This window comes from Falco biarmicus, chromosome 3 (assembly GCF_023638135.1).
Source record: "Falco biarmicus isolate bFalBia1 chromosome 3, bFalBia1.pri, whole genome shotgun sequence".
NCBI classification, from domain to species: domain Eukaryota; kingdom Metazoa; phylum Chordata; class Aves; order Falconiformes; family Falconidae; genus Falco; species Falco biarmicus.
Window position 1 is genome coordinate 43,202,770 of NC_079290.1, and position 26,771 is coordinate 43,229,540.

Below are 26,771 nucleotides of genomic sequence, written 5' to 3' on the forward strand. Positions count from 1 at the left end.
ATTCGGCGGCACCGACCGAGCCCGCCGCGAGCGCGGCGGTGGCGGCGCAGCCCGGGCGGCGGGGGCCGGCCGGCAGCGGGGGGTGAGGGGCCGCGCCGAGCAGGGCCGCGCAGCGCAGCAGCCCGGAGCGGGGGAGCGCCGCCGGAGCCCGCGGCAGCTCTGACAGGAGGCGGGAGGCACGGCTGAGCGAGAGAGGGGCCGCTGCGCGCTCCGTCCGTGCGGGCAGGGGCCAGGCCGAGCCATGGCTGGCGCGCCGGGGGCCGGGCCGGGCCGGGGCTGAGGGCGGCCGCCGGGGCGTTGCGGGTACCGCGAAGCTCCGCGGGGAGGAGGGGGCTGCCAAAGGAGCCCTACCCGCCTCGAGTCTTCCTGAGCCGCCAGCGCCCCGCTCCGTGCCCCGCCCGCCCTGCCGTGAGAGAAGGAGCCCGGGCGGGGGCTCGGGGGCTGCGCGCTGCGCCCCGCTGCCGTGGCGGCCCCCCCCTATGGTGCGCCCCGAGGATGGCGAAGAGACCGTGCAGGTGAGTGTGGCCCCGGGGCGGGGATCTCCGCGCTTTCGGCCCCCCCCACCCCAGGCAGCCGCTCTCTTCCGCGGCGGCGCCCAGGTACCCCCCGCGCCCCGGGATCCCTGCCAGGTGCCGCCGCCGCCCCGCCCCGTCCCCGCCGCCCCTGGCCCCCCCCGCCGGGCCGTGCTGGCGCGGCGCTCGGCTTCCCTCCACCTCCCGGCCGCGGGTGTCACTGCCCGCCTCCCGCTCTCCGCCCTCCGGTTCCTCCCTCGCTGGGCGCCCGCACAGGTACCTGCCCGCCCGCCCTCCGCCTTACGAGCACCCGCTCCCGAGTATGGGTCTCGCCTCTCGCTTAGCGGCCGCTCTCACCTCTGTGCTTTCGCTGAGACCATCTTTGTTGCAGCGTACCCGAGCGACTCCTTAGGTTTTCTTTTCTGTGGCCTGCCAGTGACGACTGTGTTGTCTCAGCCGCAGCTTTGCTGGTTACTTTCCTTCTGCTGGAGTAATACTTTTTGCTTTTTTCCTCCCGAGTGGCTTTGGCACAGCCTTGATGCATGGTTTGGGGCTGTTCAGTTAAAGTTAATGTTCAGGGCTGCTGATTCTTCCAGTATCTTAAATGCACCTGCTTTCTTTGATTTGGCATATTCTTTGATTGAGGATGTTATAATCTAGCCCGAAATCTTCCTGAGAGCGAATGTTTTCCTCCAGAGTTTCTGCAGCAGCCCCAGATGGTTTTGATACATCTTTTGTTTTATTGATACGAAAATGGGTGTGTCTTTACTTTGTATTCAGAAGGTGGGTTTTGGAGAACTGTTTCATTGCTATAGTTATTTCTGTCCTAAATAGAGAATCAGTTTCTGAAAAGTGATAAAGAAGTGTAAGAGAAGGATGAGGACTGAGAAAGGAAAGGGTACTTAGTGGATAGTATTAACCTGTGAGTTACCTATGGCATCTTGGGTTTACTGTGACTGCATGCTTCTAATGGAATTGGGAGTGGTTTCAAAGTTTCAGATTGTAAAACTGCTGCTGCATTTTCCTGTGACATGAAAAGAGTTTGTAAGTTAATCTTTTTCTGCCAAACCGTAGCTAAAACAAGAAAGCAATGCTTTGGTGTTCCAGTTGCGTAAGGAACAAAGGTTCATCAATGGGTTTAGCTTGCAGAGGCTAGCTGCTGGAGCTGTCTATACTTAGCATCTCCAAGGATCAGCTTAGAGGGAGAATGTTTCTTGTTACTCCTAATCTGCATTTTGTGGTTTTAAGAGACTTTCATGCATGGCATTGCAAACAATAGTTTCATCTTTGCAAAGCTTTAGCTTGTATTAACTCTCGTGGCTATGGAGTGCTTAGGAGTTGTAACTGAAAATACAGCTGGTTGTGGATAGCAGAGGAACGTTTGGTTAGAGATAAGTAGCCCTAGAGGAATACTGTGTCAGTGTACGATAACTACAGTGATTCGCTTTTGGAGATAGGAGTTTATACAAAGGTGATTTCAAGATTGTTAATCTAGGTGTGGAGTAAGGAGAAAGTATAACTGTTTTGCACCAAATGGAATTAAGTTTAATTTTGTTTAAACTGCTCTTGGGTTTTGCATTTGGAGGCTTAATTTTGCACTTAATGGCTCTCGTCAGGATTGCAAAGACAGGTAGCACAGAACTCATGAAATAATTACTTTATTGGTCTAGATTTCTTATTTGGTGGCCACATTCCACTTTGTGCAGTATTCTAGCACAGTTTCATAACTCCAAAAGAATCGTCAAGTGAACTATAGCAACCCCGTGTGTTTGGAAATCTTTTCTCCTTAACCAAAAGCTTGAGTTAATAATCCGAACCATTCATGTATATTTAATTTATAACCTACTGGTGTACTAGTCTAAACAAGACTGAAGACTAAATGGTTATTCATGTGGAATCAAGGTGCATGAGAGGTTAGCATCCACTTGGCTGGCCCCTCGCACCTGTGAAGTGCACAGAGGCAGCCAGAGGCTGTGCTGGTCTGGCTGTGGGACTTGTGTACTGCTGGAGAATTCCTAGTGCAGGGTTCCTAACCGCCGCTGCGACAGGGACCCCATGTTGTCTAGAACCGGTGCTGTCATCAGCACCACTGCCACATACACGGAGCTCTTCCTCTTCTTTTTAAAATCCCCATGACTTCACGTAACTGAAGGCTCTGTTCTTGAACGAGTTTGCTGTGCAGTGGGTGAGTAGACTGTGGACAAGGTCTTAACCACAAGGCCAAATTTTAGTTATAAGTAAACTGTATGGCTTGATTGGTATGAAATAGGATTATAGAATCAAGATACGCTCCTGAAGTTTGTTGAGAACCTGTGAATAAGAGACCAAAAAATAGGGGGGGAGAGGAGAAAACTGTTAATTTACCTGTGAGTTTAAATTCTGTTTTCTTAAGTCCTAAGCTGCTTAATGCAAAACTCTCACAATCACTGAGTTTACAGCTTAGTTTTTTGTAAGGTCAGCAAGTTCTTCATGTACTTGCAACAAGCTTACTGCTTTGTATTTCGCTGGCTCCACAAAGTTTAATAAGTTTAAATATCGCTAACTATTTCTACTGCATCATGAAGGCAAGTAGGGCAAATCTATCCACATGCGGTGTAGGATGTAGAAGCAGTGTTAAATAGACTGGGTCTGCAAGAGTTGGATACACACTGTCCTGTAATAATGCTTTCAGTTAAGCAGTGCTCTTCTTGAATGACCTATATTCATGTTGGCCACAGAGAACATACTCACTTCATGGGAAATAAAAAATATACATAAATGGCTGATTAGCATGCTGTGAATTAGCATTCACCAGCAATGGGTGAATTGCATGTTCTGGAAAATAACATAGAGATCCGCCATCTAATCAGTTCTTAGGATACCAGCACAGCTTAATTCCATTACTGGGAAAGGATTATTTTTTTTTCCTTTGGTTGAAAAATGGAAGTAATTTTCAAGGCAGAGAAGAACTAATACATTTATTTTTGAACATGAATTTGTTATGTATATAATGCTTTTTATAGTAATAACAAAATGGAGGGAAAATTAAGGCTGCAGTGTGAAACTGCTTCTAAAGCAAGATGTGTACTTGGATAGGAATCCCTTCTTCATGTCTTTGCTATAACCAATGCAGAGGAGCTTCTCATCTTGCTGTTAGGCCCTAGGTTTCCACATGTGTTTGAATTTATGCTGTCTAATGTGACTCACCGACATGTAAGTTCAAGTGATATTTCCATGAAACGTTTCCCTGTGCTGCTTGTTAGTAAGGCTTTGTTTCTCAAGGCTGTGAAGTGTGCACTTCTCCAGTAGATGGAGTGTCATCTACGTGGAGTCTGACCTGGCTTCCCGCCCCTCAGACGCCTAATTTAAAGGCTCAGCACTGACATGGTCTTTATTTCTTGCTGGATTTTTTTTGTCTTCAAAGATTTGTCTCTTAATTCCTGTAACATTGAGGCAACCCTTTTGCTTTTGTCTAGTGTCAACTTGAGATTTGATTTGGCACCCTTGTTGTGTTTGCTGTTTGAGTTACGGAGGTGGAACATGAATGTGTTTTGCAGACTAGCAAACCACTTTATCGTATAAGCTCATTTGTGTAAAATAAAGATGCGTAACAAAAACGTGATCTTAAACCGTAGCTTTTGCTTCAAATTTAAGTCTTGAGTTGGCGTGAATTATCTGCCTGTATCTCAGTATGTGGCCTTGAAATTAAGGTTAATTCTGTTCCTTTGACGTGGTAAACATAGGCTACTGCTAGAGGCAGATCTTATGTTTGTGCAAATTCTGTATGTCATTTTAGAACAATATGTACAGACTGTGAAAAAGCTACAGGTAGCTAGGAAAAGTAAGTTACTGAGAGTTAATTTAAACTCTGCCTTCTTCACTCTTCTGTTGTACTCTGCAGTGAAGAAGATTATGACCTTCTATATGTGGATCATGACTACGAAGCGCCACAGCAGAAAGGTTTGAAGAAGATATGTAACAGGGTGAAATGGACACGTGAGGAGGTATCTTTTTTTTTTTACTTTAGTTTCATTCCTATATGATATTAGTAGCACATGAAATATGTTATTATTTAGTACCATAGTGGGATACCATGTAACATTTATTGGCTGAGGTTATGTCTTAACAGGATGAAAGGCTAAAGAAGCTGGTGGAACAAAATGGTACAGATGATTGGGCTTTCATTGCTAGTCATCTACAAGTAAGTTGATTCTCTGTTTCAGTTGAGTTCCCTTTTAGTATTTATTTACGTTGGTCATGTCTACTTTGGAAATGAGGTGAACCAGAAATCAGAAACACACAATAATAAAAAATATTTTAAAGGATGCTTGTAAATTGGACTTGAGATCTAGCTCAGACCCTAGAGAACCTTATCAGCTCAGGCTGGGACTGAAGTAATGGTCTGAAATGATCAAAAATAATTGATGCCTTCTCTCCACACTGACTATTTGTTTTCATTCTGGAATATATTCCTGCTTCCTATTGATTTGCATCACTTGTGGTTACATCTACAGTTCACAGGTTGCTTTTGAAGCAGGGAAGTGGGTTGCATCTGAAAGATTCCATGAAAAGAGCAGGATCAGTTTCTTAAACGCCTTAGGAAAAAGGAGGGTGGATTGGTGATGGGTTTTTTTATTTGATGTTTGTTGGGTTTTTTGTTTGTCTGTTTTTGTTTTTTTTTTTTGTTGGGTTTTTTTTTTTTAGGGTAAGTTCTGCTTCCCTAACATATGTAAGTCTTTCCATCCAATGATGTCTTCAGTTGCTGTGAATAGAACCTTAGTGGGTTTCTTGGAAGTTTCCTACTGACACTTAAAATTTCTTGTTCTGTTCTGATGGTCAGGTGGAATGAGTAAAAGAGCTGTTGGCTCAAACATGAGATAGCTCCTCAGCTGTATGAGCTGCACTGGTAGAAAATACCTACAACTAGAATCAATGATATGTTTCTCTTCTGATTAGATGTTAGTAAATGCCTACTTTAAAAACATGGCTAGAATCTAAGGCTGGAATCACTACCTAGAAGTGGTATTGAATATTCAAATATTGGAAATAAAAAAAATTACACCCACCCCCCCCCACCTTTGTGGCTCTTATAATACTGAGTGAGATGATACGGTTGTATGAAATTCCTCTGTAACTAGGTAAAAATACACTTGAATTAAACTTGAAATGCTGAGCAACTACTGTGCATTGTTCTCATCACGTATGTGCAACTGTGGTGCTTCTAATTCTTTTTTTTTTTTCTAGGTAACAAAGTATAGGTATCAGGGAAGGATCTCAAAGCTTGTACATTTAAGGAGTGCACAAGCAAATCACTGTTCTTTACATGCACATTATCCCTTTCCATAAAGGCAGTGAAATGAGTGAATGAGGCAGAGGAGAAAGAGATGATATCAAGACGCTTTTGTATTGAAATTTTGTATTGAAAACTGTTTAACATGTTTGGTGATATTGATCTGCAGGTGTAGTATGGAGTTGCATTTAACAGATCTAACAATTTAGTTTAATAAGTTTTCCAGCTGAAAACAAGTGCTTCTGGCGACAGAAAGCTATTGTTCCACTGGGCCCAAGTGAGGCTGGGAAAAAAACTCCCCAGCTATCATGGAAAACATGTATGGAGGATCAGGTTGCCCATTGCAGAATTGTTGATGTTGGGAGGAACATCTTAAGGTCATCTAGTCTGAGCTCCCTGCTCAAGGATCAGCTGGAGCAGGCTGTCCAGGACAGTGCCCAGTTGGGTGTTGAATATTTCTGTGGATGGAGACTCCACAGTCTCTCTGGGCAACCTATTGTTGTGTTCAAATTACAAAGCCGAATAATACAGGCTGGCATAATTACCACTTAACTTGTTACTAGTGGTCTTTTGCTAGGAAAACCAAGTGTATCTTGAGTTGCTAGCTTGTAAAGGCACTCAAACTACCATGTTTTTCAGAACCCTGTTTTACTGTTGGGCCTGGCACAAGTAAGCCTTCCCTTCTGTTCTGCCCAAAAAAGCAAAGATGGCTTAAAGGTGACTCTCTTGAGACAATGCAGCTTGTATTATCTTTCAATCTATCATGGCTAAAGCAGACCTGAAACAATTTTATTGTTTTGGCACATCATTTGCTTTTGCTCTTCTCCCCCAAATATGTCATGATTTCAGAAATGTCTGGAAGGCAAAAATACTAAAAGGCCAGAACTCCAAAATTTTTCTTTCATCAAAAATGGGAGTAGCTGTCCTATACTGAGTCTGTCTCTTACGGCTTGTCTCCACCAGGAAATGATGATGTTTTGTAACAAACTCTAGTGTGCTTTTAATCATACAGTATCTACTTGTGGTTAACTTGAAGGTACTGTGATCGATTATAATTTTAGATGTAACAGTCTTTTGGCTTCTTGTTTAACTTCATCTTAGCATGGTAATGCCTTTACTTGGTACACAAGCCCAGCAAAACCTTGAAATTGGTACTTGCTATCCAGCAGCTTGCACTGAAGAGAGTAAGTTATGTCCCAGTGTTATAAAAGGCATACTAGTGTGCTGTGCTGGGGCAGGTTCTTATCTGCATCTTTCTAAGGGCTGGAGCAACCCTGAGAGTCCTAAACTTTCATATAGACAGTTTTAGGAGGCTAAGTGAAAGCTTACTTCTCTTTCATAACTGGGAACAATATTTCACAAAATCCTTAGTGAAGCCACAGAAAAGCACCATCTGTCCTGAGCAGAGAAAGCAGTGTTGTTTTAATTAGTATGTTAGCTAAACTTGATATAAATCTGTTTTCTTAACACTCTAGTAAAGAGCTGAGAATATATTCAAGACTTAGAAAAAAATTACTTTTTTACTTGCAAGAAAAAATACTTCCTTTAAAAATTTCTTTCCTTCTATAACCTTTATATAGGTTATAGATAATATCAAAAGCATGTCAATCACATAAAGCTCAGAGAAGGTGTGGAGTAATGAGGACAAAAATAATTCCAAGTTTTTCTTTGAAGAAGAGTAAGTTCTGAATTTGATAATCAAAGTAAGAACATTGAAGTAATTAGAGCTTTGTGCAAGGCTGTTTTTTCTGGAGAAAAGTTATTATAAGCAAATGGAAGAAATAATAAGGAGAATGTAATTATACTTACAACAAAGGTCTGGATAAGTTTTAATTTGTAATAAGCTAATAATTCTGGCTAGCTAATATTTACAGTTTTATGTATTCAAGAGTTTAACAGCTACACTGGTCTTCTAAAACTATTTCAGAATCGTTCAGATTTTCAATGCCAGCATCGATGGCAGAAGGTACTAAACCCAGAACTGATTAAAGGTCCCTGGACTAAAGAAGAAGATCAGAGGGTAATAAAAATTAATTGATATTGTACTGTTAGTGTAATAAAACTGGCATCTGACTGCTAAGAATATGTACTTTTTCTTAGGTTTCATCCCCACAAAGATGATGTCTGATGCATCTTGTGACACAGATAATTATGTTATGCTGTGTGAGAAGAAAATAAATTGCAGCTGTTCTTAAGTAGATGGAATGTCTAGTCTGCTCAGGTGTTTCATTTCTCTTTGCTCACATTGCTAGCTGAACTACTCTAGCTTACCAAAAAGAGATCTTATAGCTAAAGATCAAAGGTCTTATTTACATCTTTTGTTCCTCAAACCCACCAGACTGAAGAGGGTTGTGAATGGGAAATTATTTCATACTTTACTGTTAAAGAAGCTGGCAATGGTGCGTTAGACTCCTTTTCCCCTTCCACCTCTGTTAATCCTTGCTGCAGCTTTTTGCCTGTAAAACCTGGACTGCTCTGTAGGGAGGTGCACATATAGCTTTCACATATGGTATTTCAAATTATCTGCTCGTTCTCTCTGTTTGAAACTTTTTAAAGATGTTTAAAACTAGCATTTGTCAGCTTATGAATATGGTCTTCCTAACCTGTATTTTTTTACAGTTCTCATCAGTCTTTTAAGAAAAAGCTGCTAAAGTGTAAAACCACGTGAAAATGCGATGGAGGCTGGGATGGTGTAGGTTTTTTCTCATATCTATATCTTGTTGAAAAAAACTCATACAAGCATCTCTACCAGCTTCTTTTTTGCTCTTTCCTAATGTCAGTTTATGGAATGGGTGACAGAAAGGGAGTTTCCAAACGAATGTTTTTATCAGTACATACTTTTTTTATTCTAAACATAGTGAATTTGGACTTAATAGTAATTTCTTGATTCCTTGAAACTGAGTTTTGAAACCCCAAGTCACGGTCTGCCTCCTTAGGCCTAGTATCTTATCAAGTTGACTGTTATAATCCTGTTCTAAAATGTGTGTTCTCAGACTTTGATTAGGAAAATCAGGTTTTGGAATTACAACATGCTTTCATCTGTGTTCCAGGTTATTGAATTAGTTCAGAAGTATGGTCCAAAGCGCTGGTCTCTAATCGCAAAGCACCTGAAAGGAAGAATAGGCAAGCAATGTAGAGAGAGATGGCACAACCATCTCAATCCTGAGGTAAAAAAGTCTTCGTGGACAGAAGAAGAGGACAGAATAATCTATGAAGCTCACAAGCGTTTGGGAAACCGATGGGCTGAAATAGCAAAACTGCTTCCTGGAAGGTGCTTTTCAACTCTTATTTGTGTTAAATACTGGAATATGTGAAGTGGTCATCACGCTACTCTTTACAGTGTAATTTGTTAGTCAGAGAGCATCTATTGGAACTTATGTCACAACATCTTTATCTTGATAGATACTGAATTTTTTAAAGATCTGCATTTGATTATGTATTATTGAAAAGCCATGAAACAATAAAAAGACCTTGTACACTCAACAGGTTCCTTCAAAAATCCTCCTGATCACTTACAAAAAAACCATGTAGTAGACCTAAAGAGAGTAACTGCAAGTAATAGTGGAAGAATGCCTTAACATCCTATGACTTGGTATCAAAATGCCTTTTTTAATATGCATTTGGAGGTGACTTTGTTTTTGGTTTAAGATCAGAAATTCTTCTGATGTATTTCTTTTTGTGGAACACTTCTTGTTAAAGAGGGACATTCAAAAAAGATCTTGGTAACCTTCAAAAGTTCAGGCTTAGGAGTCATGCGTTGCAAAGCTAGTTGGTTACCATACAGTGTCTAAGAATGAATTGTGTATATTGTTCTCCTTACAATTGTTTCAAGTGTGATTGCCAACTTATATTCTTGTGGAAAACAAAATTTTAGTGTATAAGGAGTTTAATGAAATAAATTCTTCTACCTTGTACTGTTAATTGAAATTCAGCGTTAAGCTGTTCCTCTCTGAATTCAGTCTGTGTGTTCAGGGAGGTGACTGTGCCTGAGGAATGTCAGCAGTTGCTGTGCTGGGTGAATGAATCTTTAGAGACATGTGTTTAAAAATTGGACATCACAGGAAATCCTTTGGAGGGATGGGGAGGGAATGAATTGCATCTTAATAGAATTTCAGAGAGGGAAGGTGAGTTTCTAAGGACAGAGGCATTACTAATTCACTACTTGCTGAAAATAAATCTGAGATGAGATGCTGCTGAAGATTGGATCCTAGATCTAGAAGATTTGTAAATAATCTAGTGGGATGAAAAAGGGGAATCCTTGGAATTGAGCTTAAATGAAGAATGGAGCTTAAAGCAATTTTTACTTCCGTATATATCTCTCTAAGCCTAGTAATAATGCTAATGTTTTAAACTAATGCATTCATACTCTACTCTTGCCTTAGTGCTTGTCCAGTGCTAAAAGTGATTTCAGCCTGCTTGTTAAACTGCAGGCATTTTCTTTCCAAAGGGAGTGACAATGGATACTGGTCTTCTGTCGTGCCTACTTTTCCCTGTACAAGATCAAGGGCATGACAAGGTAGTGGGATGTTCTTCCATAAAGCTGCACATAAACCTCAGAGCTGGGAATGCCGGCTGTAATTTTTTTTTTTTTTAGATGAGATGTCTTCCAGTAGCAAGCGCTGGCCACAGTGCCCTTATTATGCTGAGGGACAGTAGGGTGATTGTCTTAGCATCATGTTCTGCAAATTTGTAGCGCAGGATAAATAATATAGTGATAGAGAAGGCATGGTTATTCCAAGTATCCAAGAAAAAAGGTTTTCACCCATGATAATAGCCAGAACCAAGGTTTTTACTTTTGCTACTTCTAATTTCCTGCAGACTTGAAGTTTAATAGAAGGAAGTTTTGAAGAGAGTAGCTTCCTAGTAATTATGCCAAAATCCCACTGATAATAGAATTTTCAGTCTAAGCTGCTGGAACTTTCTGGATCTGTGGCTTTGGATTCACCTACTGTACAAACCCTGTAATTATGCCCTGCTTAGAAATATGGAAACAAGTCACTGTTGTACACTTGCATTTTAGGACTGATAATTCGATAAAAAATCACTGGAATTCAACAATGCGAAGAAAGGTGGAACAGGAAGGATATTTACAAGATGGTATAAAATCTGAAAGAGCTAGTTCATCCGAACTTCAGCCCAAACCTTCTCTGACTATGGAACACTTGCACACTCAGAATCAATTTTACTTACCTGTTCAGACACATGTAAGTTCAAAATCCAGAATAATTAGTATTTCCCAGTTTCAAATAATTTATTTGGTTTAGAATGAGAAACAAATCTGAAAGATTGAAGATCTGTTGAGTATTTTTGTGATACTATGGTAACTTAAGATTTGTAAACCATAATAAATAGTTTATGTACAATAAACTAGAGATAATTTTATAGCCGCCTTTTCTTTAGGGTTTGTAAAATGATCTATGTCTTTTTAGATTCCAGCATACCAGTATGCCTCACCAGAAGGCAGCTGTCTAGAACATGCTTCGGCTTCTTCCAACTTAGTTCAGGTAAATTGTTAATGGGCATTGTAAATGAAGAGAATGTACTGTGTATTATGCTGTAAAATGAAGAGTTTAATAACTTGTAACTTCAAAAATGTCTTTAAGTCTTATCATTCACCTAACTTTATGTAAGTATTCCTCTGTAAGTAAGCTTGCTAGCTTAATTGATAGTCCTAGGTAGCAAAAAAGGAGATGTCTTTATACATCTCAGAAGCACAGTGGTTGTGTTTATTTCTGACAGAAGTATGGCTTAAAACACACTACTAGTAAAACCTTTCCGTAAAAATTACAACCTGTTAATATTGCCTAGCTTCTGGGAGATTTAAAGACAAGATTTTACTACTTTATATGTGTAATAAATACAACCCTATCTGAAAGACTCAGTTCAAATGACTTACTGTGACTTATACTTAGCGGCTGTGCGGTTTTGTTCTCGATAGGTTTTATTTTTTTCTGACTGATAAACTTCTGTCTATCAGTTGAAGATGCTGTTTTGCAGCATTCTAAATGCTGAAGCATTGAGAAACTGTAAAAAAAGAAAACACCCCAAAATTGGATATATTTATTTTCTTTTGCTCCTTTGGTCTCACTTAGAATATATCTGAAATTCCTCGTGTATTGCAGACTGAATGTAGATCTTGGTTTTTAATATGACTTCCTGAAGAATTTCTGTGGATTTGAAATCAGTAAAAAAATTATTTTGATGTGGGGAATAATACTTACTTTGTTTGTGCTAGATGTGTTGGAGGTATTCTGCAGAACCCTGTACCTAACCTTAAGTTTCCCTGTGCACGTCATCTGTTTCATATTGCATTTTCTTCCTTGATCTCAGTATAAGAATACAAATCATAACAAAACCTCATATGGCCTTTGACACTCCGGATTGCCTTATACAGAGAAGTATAAGATACTTTCTGCTCCTTGAAGTCTTCCCTAAACTGAGGAGTATAGTTAGTTTTGAAACTCGTGTTATGTATCCTCACTTACCTATATTCATAGCAATAATAGAAAGTTTTAAGGAGGTTAAAAACAAACCAACCAAGCAAAACCAAATAGTTGATTTCTTTTTCTGATAGTAGTGGTAGGATTGCTTTGGTAGACATTCTGTCAGCAAATGTTCATTTGAAACACTTTCACACTTAGTGAGGATAAATAACGCAAAATTCTAGAAAGCACATGAAAACTCACACACATCTACCAAGGTGCCAACGTTGTTGCTTCTATTAAAGATAGAACTGAGTGACTTTTGGTTAAAAAGTGCTATAATACAGTGAGCATTTGCAGGCCATATTAGAAACCTGTTAAAATACTAGTTTGTATACCACTTTTACATCAGATCCATCTCCTCTAATTGCTGGAGTTGTTTCATTTGCGAGTGACTACTGGATTACAAAATATGATACAGCTTGAACAGCACTGTTCTGCCATACGTGGATTTCTGTTAAAAATGTAGCTATATTATAACAGAATCTTTGCTGTGGAGGGGTGGTGGAGGTGGAAAATAGTAATGGATTCTTTCTTAAATTTTTCAGCAATCATTTATTGATGATGATCCTGACAAAGAAAAGAAAATAAAAGAACTTGAATTGCTACTTATGTCAGCAGAGAATGAAATCAGAAGAAAACGAGTGCCTTCTGTAAGGACTGTAAATACTTGAATATGCTTTACTGAGATTTATCCTCAGCAGTTTAATAATGGATGTTTGGTTTTGTGTGGTGTTTTTTCACCCAACCTTCTAAAATCAAACCTATGGCTGTTGGGTTGTAAAACGAAGTCTGCATTATTAGAATTGAGGCAAATAATTTTTAGTGCAGTTTTCTAAAATGGAAACAGCAAAAATATGACCTTCAATTTGGCAGTTGTTCTTAAGACCCAGGATTTTAATCCTCTTCAAGAGGTACCATGTTTGTTGATACCACTGCCATTTAGTTTTATAGATCAGCAATTTTGATCCTCTGTTCAACAGAGAAAGGTGAAAATTAAATAGGTTTGGCCCTGTTTGATTTCAAAATGTTTTGTAGATTATATTTCTGTCAAACTTCTATGTGAGTGCTTGCAATGCTTAATATCCACATTTGGACACTACAAACAGTATATAAATTTGCACTGCACAAAATTTAAGTGTACTTCAGTGGAATTGGGGAAACTTGTAGATGACAGTCACTTATTTTCCCAGGGACAGGGGGCTGTGAACATCAGACACCTAACCAACCCAGCTGTATTGATCACTAATTTAGATTATGGGTGAACTTCCCATTTCGTGTGGTGGAGATATTTCTGGCATTCTCTTGAAAAAGTACAGTGTTCTGCTTATCTAGTGGAATCTGCTTTGCCTTCTGGATTTCCAGTGAAAATTAGAATTTGTTTCTTGAGTATTAAGCAGGTGACTAAAACAGGATAGCCATTTAGAAGTTAAGTACACTATCAATGCAGAAGCCGTGTTAAAGAAAAAATCAGATCAAACAAGAAGTATTTCACATTCTGGAAACAGTTTATAATCTTAGAATGTACCTATGTTCTGTAGTGCAGATGACTTCGTAATACACTGACGTTCATGAACACAGGAAACTTGCTTGCATCAGAGGTGATTTTTAATACAACCTGTAATTATCTAAGTTATAAGCATATATAAGGTATGAATGAGACATAAGATAAAAATCTTAAACAGTTTGAGAATGCTGAGTATGTTAATGTAAGGAGAAGACTAACTGCATTAATGCAAACAGATAATTAGTGTTTGAAAAAGCAAAAATGAATAGTTATGCTTAGTGTTTCCACATACTACTATTTTTTTTCCTCCCTGCAGTCACATGCTTGATTCTTTTCAGTTTCTGAGTTGAATAAGATTATCATGTTTCTTTGTACTCTTTAGCAAGCTGGAAACTTGCCTTGTTGGTCTGGAAGTTTTGTCATGGAAGATGGTGTGTCTAATACGCTGAATAGCCTTGGGGAAGAAACAAGTGAGTTCTACAGCATGGATGAGACCCATGGCACATCTGTTCAGCAGAATTCACCACCTAAGTGTTCAACTGTGGAAGCAAATACAATGTTATCATCTCTACAAACCATTCCAGAATTTGCAGAGACACTAGAGCTTATTGAATCTGTAAGTCTGTATTTATTCTAATGAATGTTTATTTAGGAACATCAACTTACAGAATATGTGTAAACTACTCTTAAAATTACCTTATTCTGTACTTGTCTGTAGTTTCACCCACACTGAGGGATTTGTTTTATTACCTGTTTTAAAAAAATGTTTAAAGTATTCAGTGTTTTAGGATTGTGTGGAAGATGTAGTGACAATAATTCAGTATATAGTTTCTGGAGGTAGAAAGCTGTTGGATTGACTTGGACATTGTGAAATAATCTTGGATAAGCCTGCTAGTGTCTGAGTATTTTGCATCTCGACTTATAGGATCCAGTAGTGTGGAGTGATGTCACCGGTTTTGAGCTTTCAGAGGCTGTTGCATCTCCTGTCAAGCCACCTCCAGTAAAACTAATGAGGATTCAACACAATGAAGTGGCTGCTGAGTGCCAGTATAATGTCAGTGTTGTGCTTGATGGCAAAAAACACAGTAGCGTCACTGGTGAGGAAGAAGCACTTTTTCCAACAACCCCAAACTTAACTAAGTTCAGCACGCCACCTGCTATCCTAAGAAAGAAAAAGAGATTGCGCGTTGGGCAATCACCAGTTAATGAACTGAATGATGGCTTGTGTAATGATGCCATCAGTGTTGCACTAAAGCATACACCAGTGAAAACACTACCATTTTCTCCATCACAGGTGAGTTTTATTTTTAAATATGGCTAAACATTAAGACAGCAGTAGGTGGGTTATAATTTACAAGTACTTTCTTCCCTAGTCATACATTGTGGCCAAAACAAGTATATCCAAAAACTTCTTAAATCATTTGCATAAGGGAATACATATTACACAGAAATAGTTAAATAACCTATTTCCTCTGTTTTGAAGACTAATGGTGTAGGGGAGGGGGGGCAGGCAGTGACTTATGTCTCAGCTCACACTTTTCTCATGCAAATAATAGAGACCAATTGTCTCTGTGACCTAATTAAGCAGTAGAGATTTTAAGGAGAAGATCAAGGTTTCAGTGATAAATATTGCAAATGTCTTGGAGTATCAAGTCAAGAAAAGTTTTATTGGGATTTGTCAGTAAAAGCCCTTCAGATATATACATAATTTTTTTTGTTGTACTGCTTAGTACAGTGGTGAAGTTTTGTCCTTTAAGGTTGCTTAGGTTTTTGTCTCTTGTGCTTAGTTTTTCAACACTTGCTCTGGAAATGAACAATTTAACCTTGAAAATCCTGCATTTACATCAACTCCAATCTGTGGGCAGAAAGTTCTTATTACGACTCCTCTACACAAGGAAATGACACCAAAAGAGCAAAAGGAAAATGTGGGGTAGGATTATTACATTAAACATCTGGTGGTGTTGCTCAAAAAACCCAAGTTTTTCTAAACATTGAGAAATTAGTCTGCTTGTGTGCATACTGTAAATGAGTTTTAAAACCCCTAACACTTAAATACTTGTGTATAAACTGGCTTCCTGTTTTTAACATAAAGCGATTTGTACACAGTTAAAATCTTTCATTTTTTAAAATACTGAACAAAATCCAATTAAAGTTTAATATACCTGGGGTAACGCTGTGGTGATCTTAATACCTTCAGATTCATGGTGGTGATATCTGTTGTATAAATTAAAGTATTTTAAAATGTTTCTTAGATTCATTTTATTACATTACTGTTGATAAAGTAAAATATTAAAATGCATGTATGAATACTTCTCTATGCTTCAATAGTTTTAGAACTCCCACAATTAGAAGATCTCTTTTGGGTTCAACACCAAGGACGCCAACCCCTTTTAAAAATGCTTTGGCTGCTCAGGAAAAAAAGTATGGTCCCCTCAAACTTACGGTATGTAATGACAATGTTTATTTTCTTCTTTGTTAAAAGTCTTAATGCTCTCTTGTTTTCGAGGTATTGTAAGCCTCAGCATGATTTAGAAAGCATTTTGTAACAGTGCTGCAGTTTCAGTGACATTCTATATTACCCTAGAGAACAGCTAGAATGTGAATCAAAAATGTTTCAGATTTTGTACATTAGACTAGTATCCTGTGTAGTATGGAGGCATTGCCTTTTTGAATGGCATTTGGTACATATAATAATTTGATCTATGGTATTCCTAAACACATTTGTGAGTTGTTTTAAATTTGTTTAGCCTTGCTAACACTGTGTCTTAGGAGGTGGTAACATTGTCTGAGATTTTAATACTTTAGCATTCTGTTTTCTCAAAATAAATATTGTAAGTGAGAGAGTGAATGGGTGTGGGTCCTCCTACTGGATAATCTAGTAAGAACAGACTGGTGCAGATGAATATGACTAACTGTTGTTTTAAGCAACTTTCACATTGACTTGAAAAACTGCATTATCTTTGAATCCTCTGGACTATCTAAAAGCTGAGTTGTTTTCTGGGTTTGGTGGTTCTATGGTGCTAGGACTGAAACTAGATGTTTACCACAGCATGCTAGTATTTTGAGAATTTTTTTGATGGAAAGGTGTTTGGAAGTGGTTTATCCTTCCTAGGGGCTTAATTGAGTGATGCCTTTAATTTTCTTCATCCTAAAAATCAAAATCTTATTTTAGCAGTTTATTACTTCTCTGATTCAGATTCTCTGATTCACAGAAGAATTTTTTTGGTTGGCTATGGATTATGTTAGGGGTTTTTTTTCCTTTCCCTAATGAATTAAATTTTTGCTCTCTTCCTAGCCTAGCTAAGGTATGTTAATGCATAATAACTTTTGGAATTCAGTAGACATATGCTTTTCAAGTTCTGAAAAAATTCCAGCCAATACATATTGACTACTTCTTTTCTGCAAACACAGAAGGTAGCTCAGACTTTGCCACAGGGCTTGGCACCATCTGTGTTACCCTATAGATTCACGGTCTCTCACTATGCAAATGGAGTGGTTTGGCATTCCTGTTTCTGTCCACTATTAACGTCCTGTTCAAAATCAAATTTTGAGGGCTTAAGGGAATTCTTCTCCTGTTGGTACACAAAGGAGCCATCTGTATGGTTTCTGTGAAATTCTGAACTATACTTAGGACCATAAATGTCTTATTCAAAGGTTTGTGTTAAGATTGATATAAGTTCCTTTCCCAACAACAGTCATACTTTTATAGTACAGTTTTTTAGTATGTTTGTATGCATATATACACACACACATATATATTTGTGTTTAGGGATGTGTTTGGTATGTAATAAAGTGTTTTTATCTCTTTTGTCAGTGGATAACCATTGATAATAAATGCAAACAAGTAGTTTGCACGTTGTCTTCAGTGCCGTCTTGCGTTTTTTGAGGCACTGTGTGCATGTATGTATTTTATCTGGCTAGAAATAATGTGTAGTAAAGTGAATTTAAAAATCTGCATAGCCTTGAAATGTTGAGCTGTACTTGTTAACTGCAATAGCTTAAATCCTTTTATCTGTTGCTATACTTTGCAAGATCTCTTTTCTGGCCTATACTAGCTGAGATTAGAACATGGTAAAAACTAGCAACTAATGGACTTCCTGTGTTTTCTCTTCCAATTTTAATTAACTTAGTCACAACCACTTGCCTTCTTGGAGGAAGACATTAGGGAAGTTTTGAAAGAGGAAACTGGAACAGATATATTTCTCAAGGGGGAAGATGACACTGTGTATAAAAGCTGCAAGCAGGAGGTAACATTGCAATAGTAATTTCAAACAGGAAATAACTGCTTTTAAATAATATTTTACAGTTTTTCTCTGCAAAATGTTTATTGCAGCACAACTCTTCTAAAAGAGTCAGAAAATCACTGGTCCTAGATCCATGGGAAAAAGAAGAGGTTGGTGCCCAGCTCTTCACAGAAGATAATAGTTTAGATGTACACGTAAGTGTTAAACTACAGAAGAGGATCAGTGGCAGCAATTTTAATATAGAACTGAGTATCTTTCATTCTTTCAACGAAAATAAAGTGTCTGGATTGAAGCTAGATTCATAAATTTAGATAATGAATATCACCTTCAGTTTGAAATACTACTTTAAATACTTTAAATACTTAAGCAATACTTGAACATTGGGCTTGAATTCATGCATGAATTCTTCCTTTCAGGCCTTCAGAGCAGGACTGGTAATGTGGATGCTTTGCAGATTTGCTGTTATAGCAAACTGCTTCCATGCTGGTTGCCTATAAACTTTAGTATATGAATATTAACATAGGCTGCATCTCGAATGCTGTGGTTTTGGGCCCCTTACTAGAAGAAAGATGTTGAGGTGCTGGACAATGTCCAAAAGAAGGGCAATGAAGCTGGTAAGAGGTCTAGAGAGCAAGTCTTTTGAGGAGTGGCTGAGGGAACTGGGGGTGTTTAGCCTCGGGAAAATGAGGCTCAGGGGGGGACCTTACCGCTTTCTACAGCTGCCTGGAAGGAGGTTGTAGCAGGATGGGGGACTACTGCTTCTCCCAAGTAACAAGCAACAGGATAAGGGGAAACAGCACCAGATGAGGTTTAGATTGGATATTAGGAAAAATGTCTTCACTGAATGGGTTGTCAAGCATTGGAACAGGCTGCCCAGGGAAGTGGTTAAGTCAGCAACCCTGAAGGTATTTAAAAGATGTGTAGATGTGGTGCTTAGGGACATGGTTTAGTGGTGGACTTGATAGTGCTGGGTTAACGGTTGGATTTGATTATCTTGAGGTCTTTTCTAATCTAACAATTCTGTGATTTTACATGTGACGTGCTGAAGCTGTCTGTAATACACCAGGAAGATGGCTTTTGCCCCTGGGTTTTGGATGTGTGTGTGTGTATGTGTGTGGCAGACACATTCTAAAGATACCTAGTGCATAGTAGGCAGCATGTCTGTCTTTTCTGCTCTTCGCATAATAGGGGGATACTTTAAGAAATATCAAGCATGTAGAAGATGAGATTTGTGGGCTTCCTCTGCCTGAAGGAGTTTGAATACTTCTGCCTCAACAACCAAGGCATCAAGAGTTCAGATATGGGGCTGTTTTGGTCCCTTATTCCTTTAAAACGTAGCCCAATATTTTTGCAGTGGATTGTTTGAATAGATGAATCTTTAGTCTTGTAATTTGAAGGAAAGCTTTATTCTAATCTAGTTTTGAATGTATGTACGTGTTTAATTCTGTAAGAGTAAATGTCTGTGACTCTTGGATCAAGTACAGAGTTATATTCAAGAGGTAGGAGCTAAAGGCCTTAAAAAGAACAGGTGCTTAAATCATACCCCTTTCTGATTATTGTAGCTGTTTTTCTAAATTCCCTTCTTAAATGCCCGGTAGGCTGTGCCTGCCTGCTGGGGGTCAGGTGCCCTGCCACCTAGTGGGAATTGCCTGCTTCCCGGGAACGTCTCTGTCTCGTGCGGAGCAGCTGCAGCCGTTCAAAACCGAAGCAAAATGCCCAGTGTTCTCTTAGTAATGTTTTGTTATGGCGTGGTATATGGTGCATCACTGATGTTCAGGTTATTAAGCTAAACCAAGATACACTATGATGTTGTGGTACGTTAAAGGCAGTGGACTGGGAAAAAATTGTTTTTCCTCCATTTTAATGACGGGTGCTGGTATAGCAGGAATATTTGCTCTTAGCAAGAGAGATAGTGGTAGTATCTGATTTAAGAAAGAAAAATGTACCAGTCCCTAAGTAGAAAATATGAGTCCTTGTGATGGTAAGTTTAGGAGTAAGGTCTGAGGTAGAATAAATACGTAAAGGTAGCTTAACACATTTTAGTGGGGTGGTTTTAAAGTGACTAAGTACATATTGCTGCTGTTACTCTCCTCTAATTTAGCTTTCTAAAATCACCATATACCTTTCTTCTGCTTTGCTATAGCGAAGCTGGATTAATTTCTTTTTATTTCCATAAACATTATAAGCAGATAAAGTTTTCTGGAATGATCAATCCAGTGCTTATTTCAGTTCTTAAACCAGTTTCTCCCCCTGATGCTGATGTGGTTTTAATGTTGGTTTACTCCACTCTCCTTGTGCTTACTTTTACAAGGGTTGTACTAGAAGTGAACTGCAAGCTTTTTTCTTTAGAATTGCTCTGTAGTTACCACTTTATCAAGTCTTGTTCTTAACAAAATGTAATCAGCTGAAACATGGATTTATATGAAAGAAACAGTCTACTCAGTAATGCCGAAATCATGCTAGCAGCTATTCGTTTTACTGTGCTCAGTATTGGCTATGAATCCCAGTATAGACCACGCTAATTCTTCATATATTACTCATTACCTTGTCTTTTTGGATTCTTTCCTAGGGTCTTTCTGATAGTATTTGCTTCGTTTAGATTTTAGCTTCTCTGATCACAGCAGATTTTTTTGGGTTTTTTTTTTTGTTTTAAATTTAAATTAAATACTAATTCTTATTCCTGTTCCCTACCCTCTTTTTTGTCAATAGTCAGAAAATGCATACACCACATCTTTATTAATGATACCATTGTTGGAAATACATGACAACAGATGTAACCTGACATCAGAAAAACAGGATACAAACCCAGCAAACACAGCAAATGCAGTAAATAAGAAGAAACTGAATGCATGTGCTTCAAAAAATGTCAAAATGGAGAAAGCTCTTCAGGTCTGGATGCAAAGAATTCTGTTAGTTTTGTCAGCAGGTTAAAAAGATTTTTTTTGTTTGTTTTTTGTCTTGTACTAATGTCTAGAATTGTTCAAGTCAGTGCTCTAATTTCAGTCAGTGTTTCCATGATCCTTATTTCTTCTAAGTTGTTCATTTGTCCATCAAGTGTTTATTCATACTAAGTTCTTTAAATATAACCCTGATGTTTCATTGAGTGGCCTCAGAGATTTAAATTAACTCTATTCCAGCTGAAACCAGGACAGTGGGGGAAAAAAATCTGGCTAGACCTACAGTACAGGTTTGGGTACCCAAGTCTAGCAGTAAGAAAACTTGATTTGGTGCAAACTAAACTTCTCTAGCACATAAGTTTCTCAAATTTCACTGGTGCTTTCTTCATAATAAGCCCAGTGGGTTAAGCAGAGTTCATCCACATTCTGTTTGGTAATTGTTCTTGTAACGTGCCTGTTCTTGTACATCTGTATATTTTCCATACTGTTAAAACCATGGAACCTAGTTTTCCTCTCTGTGTGGCTTGACCACCAGGTTTAGGGAGAGATTCTCTTTGACTTGACTTGGCACCTGTTCCAGCTTGCTTCATAGGAAGTTAATGTATGAAGTTTTTGTGTCTTCTCAAAATATCTACAGGTCTGTATTAATTAAAAAAGGTAGGGCACCTGGTGCCTGATATTCCATGTCCCACTTAAATGCTTTAACAATGATGTGTTTTTAAGTACAGAGACAACAGTATTACTTTCTGATCCTTTCTTATGAGAAGAAAGCAAACCTCATTTAATTGTGATATTCCAAAAAAAGAATTAACTGCTGTGAATTGCAGCAAAGGTGAATATATCTGACCCAGAACTATGCTTTTAAGAATACTTAAGAGGAGCTTAATCATCCTATATTCACACAAACGTTCTTATTTAACTCTTTCTGCTCTTTCTCCTGAGAAATTGCCTCTCAGTTTAGTGGCCTCTCTAACCATGAGACTGTTCCATGAATCAAGTCCTGCTAAATTTATAGAGAAACTCAAATGGCTAATTTTCTCTTTGCATCTATATGTGGAACTGGTCCTTCGGATCAGTTTCTACCTGAATGTGGGAGGGAGAGAATCTTGCATTCTTCATTATGCTCCAATCTGCTGGTGTCAGGTTCAATCTAGAGCTGCTACAAATCAGCTTGAGATTCAGTAAATCATGTAAACATGCAGGGTTTGCTTCATAGACGAAGCAGGACTAGTAGCTCAATTATTCTTCCGTTCATTATATTTATTCATAATTCCTTTACCATTTCTAATATATTCCCAAAACACCTGACTTATCTTCCACAGCTGTCACTTTGGTTCAGTGAAGTCCTTCACAGTATTCTTTTTCAGCTGCCAAACCATTTTGCCTGCCTTGGTATCTCCAGACAGCTGTCAATAGTTATTTTTCTGCCTGTTGGACTTAGCACATTTAAAGGGGAAGATATCCAAAGAGAAGATGACTTAATTAACTTCCTTTTATGTATCAATTGTGGAACTAGTCTCTTTTTAAGAGAATTTTTAATTTTGTGTATTAGAACTTGAAGCGTAACACAGATGCAGTACTGGGGGAGCTGGATTAAGGGGTGGGAAGAGAGCTTTGTTGTAGGTTTTATGTATTGTGTTGTAGAACTGAATCTGTCTCAGTAGAATACAGTGTTGCTGGACTTCATTAATTTATTGTTACTTTGAAAGGTTGTATGAGAATTGCTCAAGTATTTTAGGTAAAAGAATCTTTTAAACTTAATTTTATTTTATGCAGTCAAATTGTGAATGGGAAGCAGTTGTTTATGGAAAAACAGAAGATCAGCTTATCATGACTGAACAAGCAAGAAGATATCTGAGCACATACACAGCTACCAACAGCACTTCAAGGGCTCTGATACTGTGATGGTCACTGCAACTGACAACCATTTCTTTCCATTGAAACTGACACAATGTTGAAGGCAATTCCAGCACAATACTTCTGAATTAAGTCTTTACTTTGAGACAGTCTGCTAGGGGAAACCTCACAGCTACCTGAAAGCCTCCTTTCTTCTTCTGACTGACAAAGAACAAACATGAAGCTCTTGTATTCTATACGAAGGGATAATACAAACAGTTCTGCAATGAATTTCTTTAATATTAAAGTAACACGCTAAAATATGATAAAGAATGATAAAATACATTGCAGTACTGACAACACATAGTTTTTAGGTCCATTTTTCATATTTATTCGTTTGACTTGCATTGCTTTTTTTCTGTTAGTGCATTTTCAGTAGAGTAGGTTTATAGTTTGTTACTGGTTTCCAAATGAGTAACATACATGACTGAATGTGCTTTTGCTTATGTAGCGTTTTTCTAGTATATAAAGAAACACGATGGAAAGGAGTGTAAAGGAAAGATAGAAAGTTGCACTACTAATTTTTTGGTATGCTGCAAAACAATGAAATTAACTACAGTGTTAAATATATTTATTTGCAAATGGTACTAGAAGTAGGCAGAGGGGGGTGAATTAGGTTTTAGTGTAAAGCATCAGTATTTTCTTCATAAATCTCAAAATGAGATGATTGTTGAATGTATTGTACAGTATGTAGGAATGGGGAATTTTGTAAATTGGAAAGGAGTCTGTTTTTATAATTTATTTTCATTTTGAAGCTTAAATGTAGATATTTATATGTATGCAGGTTGTCTAGAAGCCAACGTTGTTTCCTGTTAAAACAGCTAAAATGAAAAAAGGACAAGTTTAAAGTATGGAATAGCAGAAGAATTACAGTGGTGAAGTGTACAAATCTATGCTGTATGTTACATCTACATAAAAATTGCACTATAACCCTTAAATCACGTTGGTCTACAAAATAATTACAAGGTATACCTGTATTATACAGCAGCTGTTCCTGTACCTTGTTTAAATATATTTAGAAAGGAATGGTGGCATCCTGTATATGACCCAGGAGTACTTCATTCTGCATAGGAGCTAAAAACTTAATGCATTTTAATTTTATTTAAAAAAAAACCAACAACAACAAAAAACCAACACAAAAACAAAAAGCACCAAACTTGGCACCTTGGATCTCAAAACAATTGTATCTGCACTTAAGTTGGACCATTATATACTTACTTAATATTTGAAGAACAAAGAGAACATTCTTTTATTTATGAAAAATCTTTGTCCTTATTTAAAGGTATACAGGTCACAACGGTTGCTTTAGTTGCCTATTTTAGGTATTTGCACTTATTTTATGTCTTTTATTTTTGAAGGAACGTTTTGGTTTGCTTTTGTTGTAGAGATTTTTATGCAGTTAATTTCAAGCAAGTTGTAATGGTGTGCTATCAACAAATACTGACAGGTAAATAGAATTGTACACTGTAGTTTTAGTTATTTATAATTCAGACACTCTTCCTCTCCACTCCCGGGTGTGCTGCTACAGATAGTGGCAGAATCGGCTTGCTGCTATGAGAGATGGAAAGAGCGAGCATCATATGCACTGTATGTAAAATTACAAAAATGATGTCAGGTTCTCTAGTTAACTTTATGAGATCAACCAGTACTATGCAGGGTGTGGAAAGTATTCCTATCACTTTAATATCAAAAATGGTAGAGAATAATTTTATTACTGGAAAATTTTAATGCAATGAGTGTCACAAGGAAGGTAATGGGTTATTACACTTTTTTAAACATGTCAAAACTTATACGATCCTTATCTTAGGAGCTTTTTGATATTAAATATTTGCCTGGTTAAGATAGACGTAAACATTTTTAGCAGTTTTTAATTCACATCATCATTTTAAGGGGGGAATCCTATACAAGCAATGGATCAGAAAATACCCATCGCCTATGAAAACTGAGATGAAGCAACTGGAATTCTTGGCAGTACTAGATTTAGGTGGGCATCACCAGAATGGATTTAACAGCAGCGTTTGACGCTGGAGATGGCAATTAACTCACAAAAAAAAGAAACAAAGCATTAAGAGAGTGTGGATATCTAGAATCTGGATGATTTTTTTTCTAGAAGTGGTATCACCAAAACTGCCTATAGCAAGTTTAAGCATAGATTTATGGTAAGTAGTATTGGTTGGATCATTTAGTTAACTCATACTTTGTTGCTTTAGCAGGAAGGTTTTAATCTTTCATATGTCAGGCATCTTTTTACTTTTTGAATGTTGTGTGCATTTGCATTTCTTCCAGTTTATAAGTAGATTGTACATGCAGCAGCCAAACTTGCATGAAACCTAAATACATATTACTCCATATTTTTTGATTTAAGTTTGACATAATGTGTGTGCAACAAATGCCTTGTTTATCTTAGTTTTTGTTGTACTTCAAACTTTTATGTAAGGGAATCTCACATACAATACAGACCATATTAATGCCAGAAATAAAGCATCTATGTACCAGGTTACTGTAAGTGCTTTTTATTTGAGAACTTAAACACTTATGCTTGTTAAAGCAACGTGTGTGTGTGTGTGTGTGAAACTGCAAGAAACCTACACTTTCTGGACCAGGCAGAGACAAACGGCAGTCAGGCAAATCAATGTGTTGGAGTCAGCAGGAATCAGCAGGATGGAGTTCCTTGACAATAATACATGCTTCAACCCAACCTGCTTGTAAGCCTGCTTGTATTCGGTTGGCAGTTTGTCTCTCAAAGTTTTAGCACAAATATTTATGTATAGGAGACATATTTGACAGATGAAGACTGTTGCTAGTGGCTACTGTAAAGCTTTTTTATGTTTCCTTGCATGTGTATGGTAGAAGCGATATTTTAGTATGTGTGCCTGGGTCTTGGGAGGCAAATGCAAGTGTAAGCTGTGCAGTGTGATGTGTTGTTTTTTTTTTTACCACCCCCCCTAGTATTCACAAACATGTTAATCTGAATTAGTGTTAGATTTCCACTCTTTTATTTTGCTAGAAACGTGGGCATTCAATAGATAATATCTATTGCTTTTCCCAGTTTTGTGACAAAATATAAATGGCAGGCAATAAAGTAAAACAATCTGTTGAAGGAAAAGGACGAGAGGGACTAACACAAGCCAGTTCTTCAGAAATATGTCCTCGTAATTTGTATCATCCAGCTTGCAGCTGTATAAGCAAACTGTGACTGTTCCGGAGGCTTTGCTGGGGTTCTGGCTGTCATAGCCAGACCACTGTATGACTATCCTGCAGACCTGCTTGTGTTTGCATGCGTGAAGTTCTTTAAGCGAGGTGGGCTGATTGTAGGGCGTTTGTTCTGGTGACTGGCAGCTGATGTCTGATATCGGGGTGAAGTGTAGGTAGGTGAAGGTGAAGTCTCTAATGATGTAACTAGTTCATTTTTCTAAGTCAGTTTTGCTCAGTGAAAGAAGGTCGAGCAGATGGACAGCCAGTAAGCCAAACTTGGAAAGAACTACAACCCTAAGTTTGATTATATCAAGACTCTGGAAGCTTTACTCATGGGCCTGGCTTTACTTGGAAGAAATAGTCTTTAAGGAATGGATTGGTGAGAGTAAGCCCAGTTACCACTGCCATTATTCATGTTTTACATGAGAATAACTCTACTAGACTTGCACCAGACTAAAACTGATGCAATGCTGTGAGTGAATCAAGCTTCACGAAGCAAGGATTTTAACACTGGATGCTAACTGACCACGTTGCACCAGAATTGTGACCAGGGTCCAACACAATGCAAAAACAAGAATTCTGAAAGGAATTAATTCTTGCAGTTGTTTTTGTGACATTCAGATAAAGATTCAGAACCTAGCCAGAAAAAACACCGACTTCTAATGCTAGGCCTAATTTAACTATTTTTTTCCCATAAGTTTTCTTGACCTTGGATAAGCTGAAGCTTTAAAGGCTTAAATGCTTACTTTCATGAGGAAGCTGTGGATTA

At 38.2% G+C, this 26,771-nt stretch overlaps 1 protein-coding gene across 2 annotated transcripts; it reads left to right on the plus strand.

The window, feature by feature from the left end:
• The first annotated feature begins 193 nt into the window (after positions 1-193).
• MYBL1 (MYB proto-oncogene like 1) lies at positions 194-25,307 on the plus strand. 2 transcript variants are annotated; one of them, XM_056332725.1, is made up of 16 exons: positions 194-515; positions 4,393-4,495; positions 4,621-4,692; positions 7,709-7,801; positions 8,832-9,052; positions 10,802-10,985; positions 11,211-11,285; positions 12,812-12,916; positions 14,153-14,386; positions 14,696-15,064; positions 15,558-15,700; positions 16,099-16,213; positions 17,901-18,017; positions 18,104-18,208; positions 20,724-20,903; positions 22,688-25,307. In XM_056332725.1, the coding sequence occupies exons 1-16, from the start codon at positions 496-498 to the stop codon at positions 22,814-22,816; spliced, it is 2,265 nt and encodes a 754-aa protein (XP_056188700.1). In that variant the 5' UTR covers positions 194-495; the 3' UTR covers positions 22,817-25,307. The 2 variants fall into 2 exon arrangements, with proteins under 2 accessions (XP_056188700.1, XP_056188699.1); XM_056332724.1 differs by lacking the exon at positions 20,724-20,903 and having other exon boundaries at positions 357-515.
• The last annotated feature ends 1,464 nt before the right edge of the window (positions 25,308-26,771 follow it).

Coding starts and splice junctions, on each gene's coding strand:
- MYBL1 (XM_056332725.1), top strand. CDS start 496: ATGGCGAAGAGACCGTGCAG. Junction 4,693..7,708: donor TCATTGCTAGTCATCTACAA/GTAAGTTGATTC, acceptor AAACTATTTCAG/AATCGTTCAGATTTTCAATG. Junction 15,701..16,098: donor GAGCAAAAGGAAAATGTGGG/GTAGGATTATTA, acceptor ATGCTTCAATAG/TTTTAGAACTCCCACAATTA.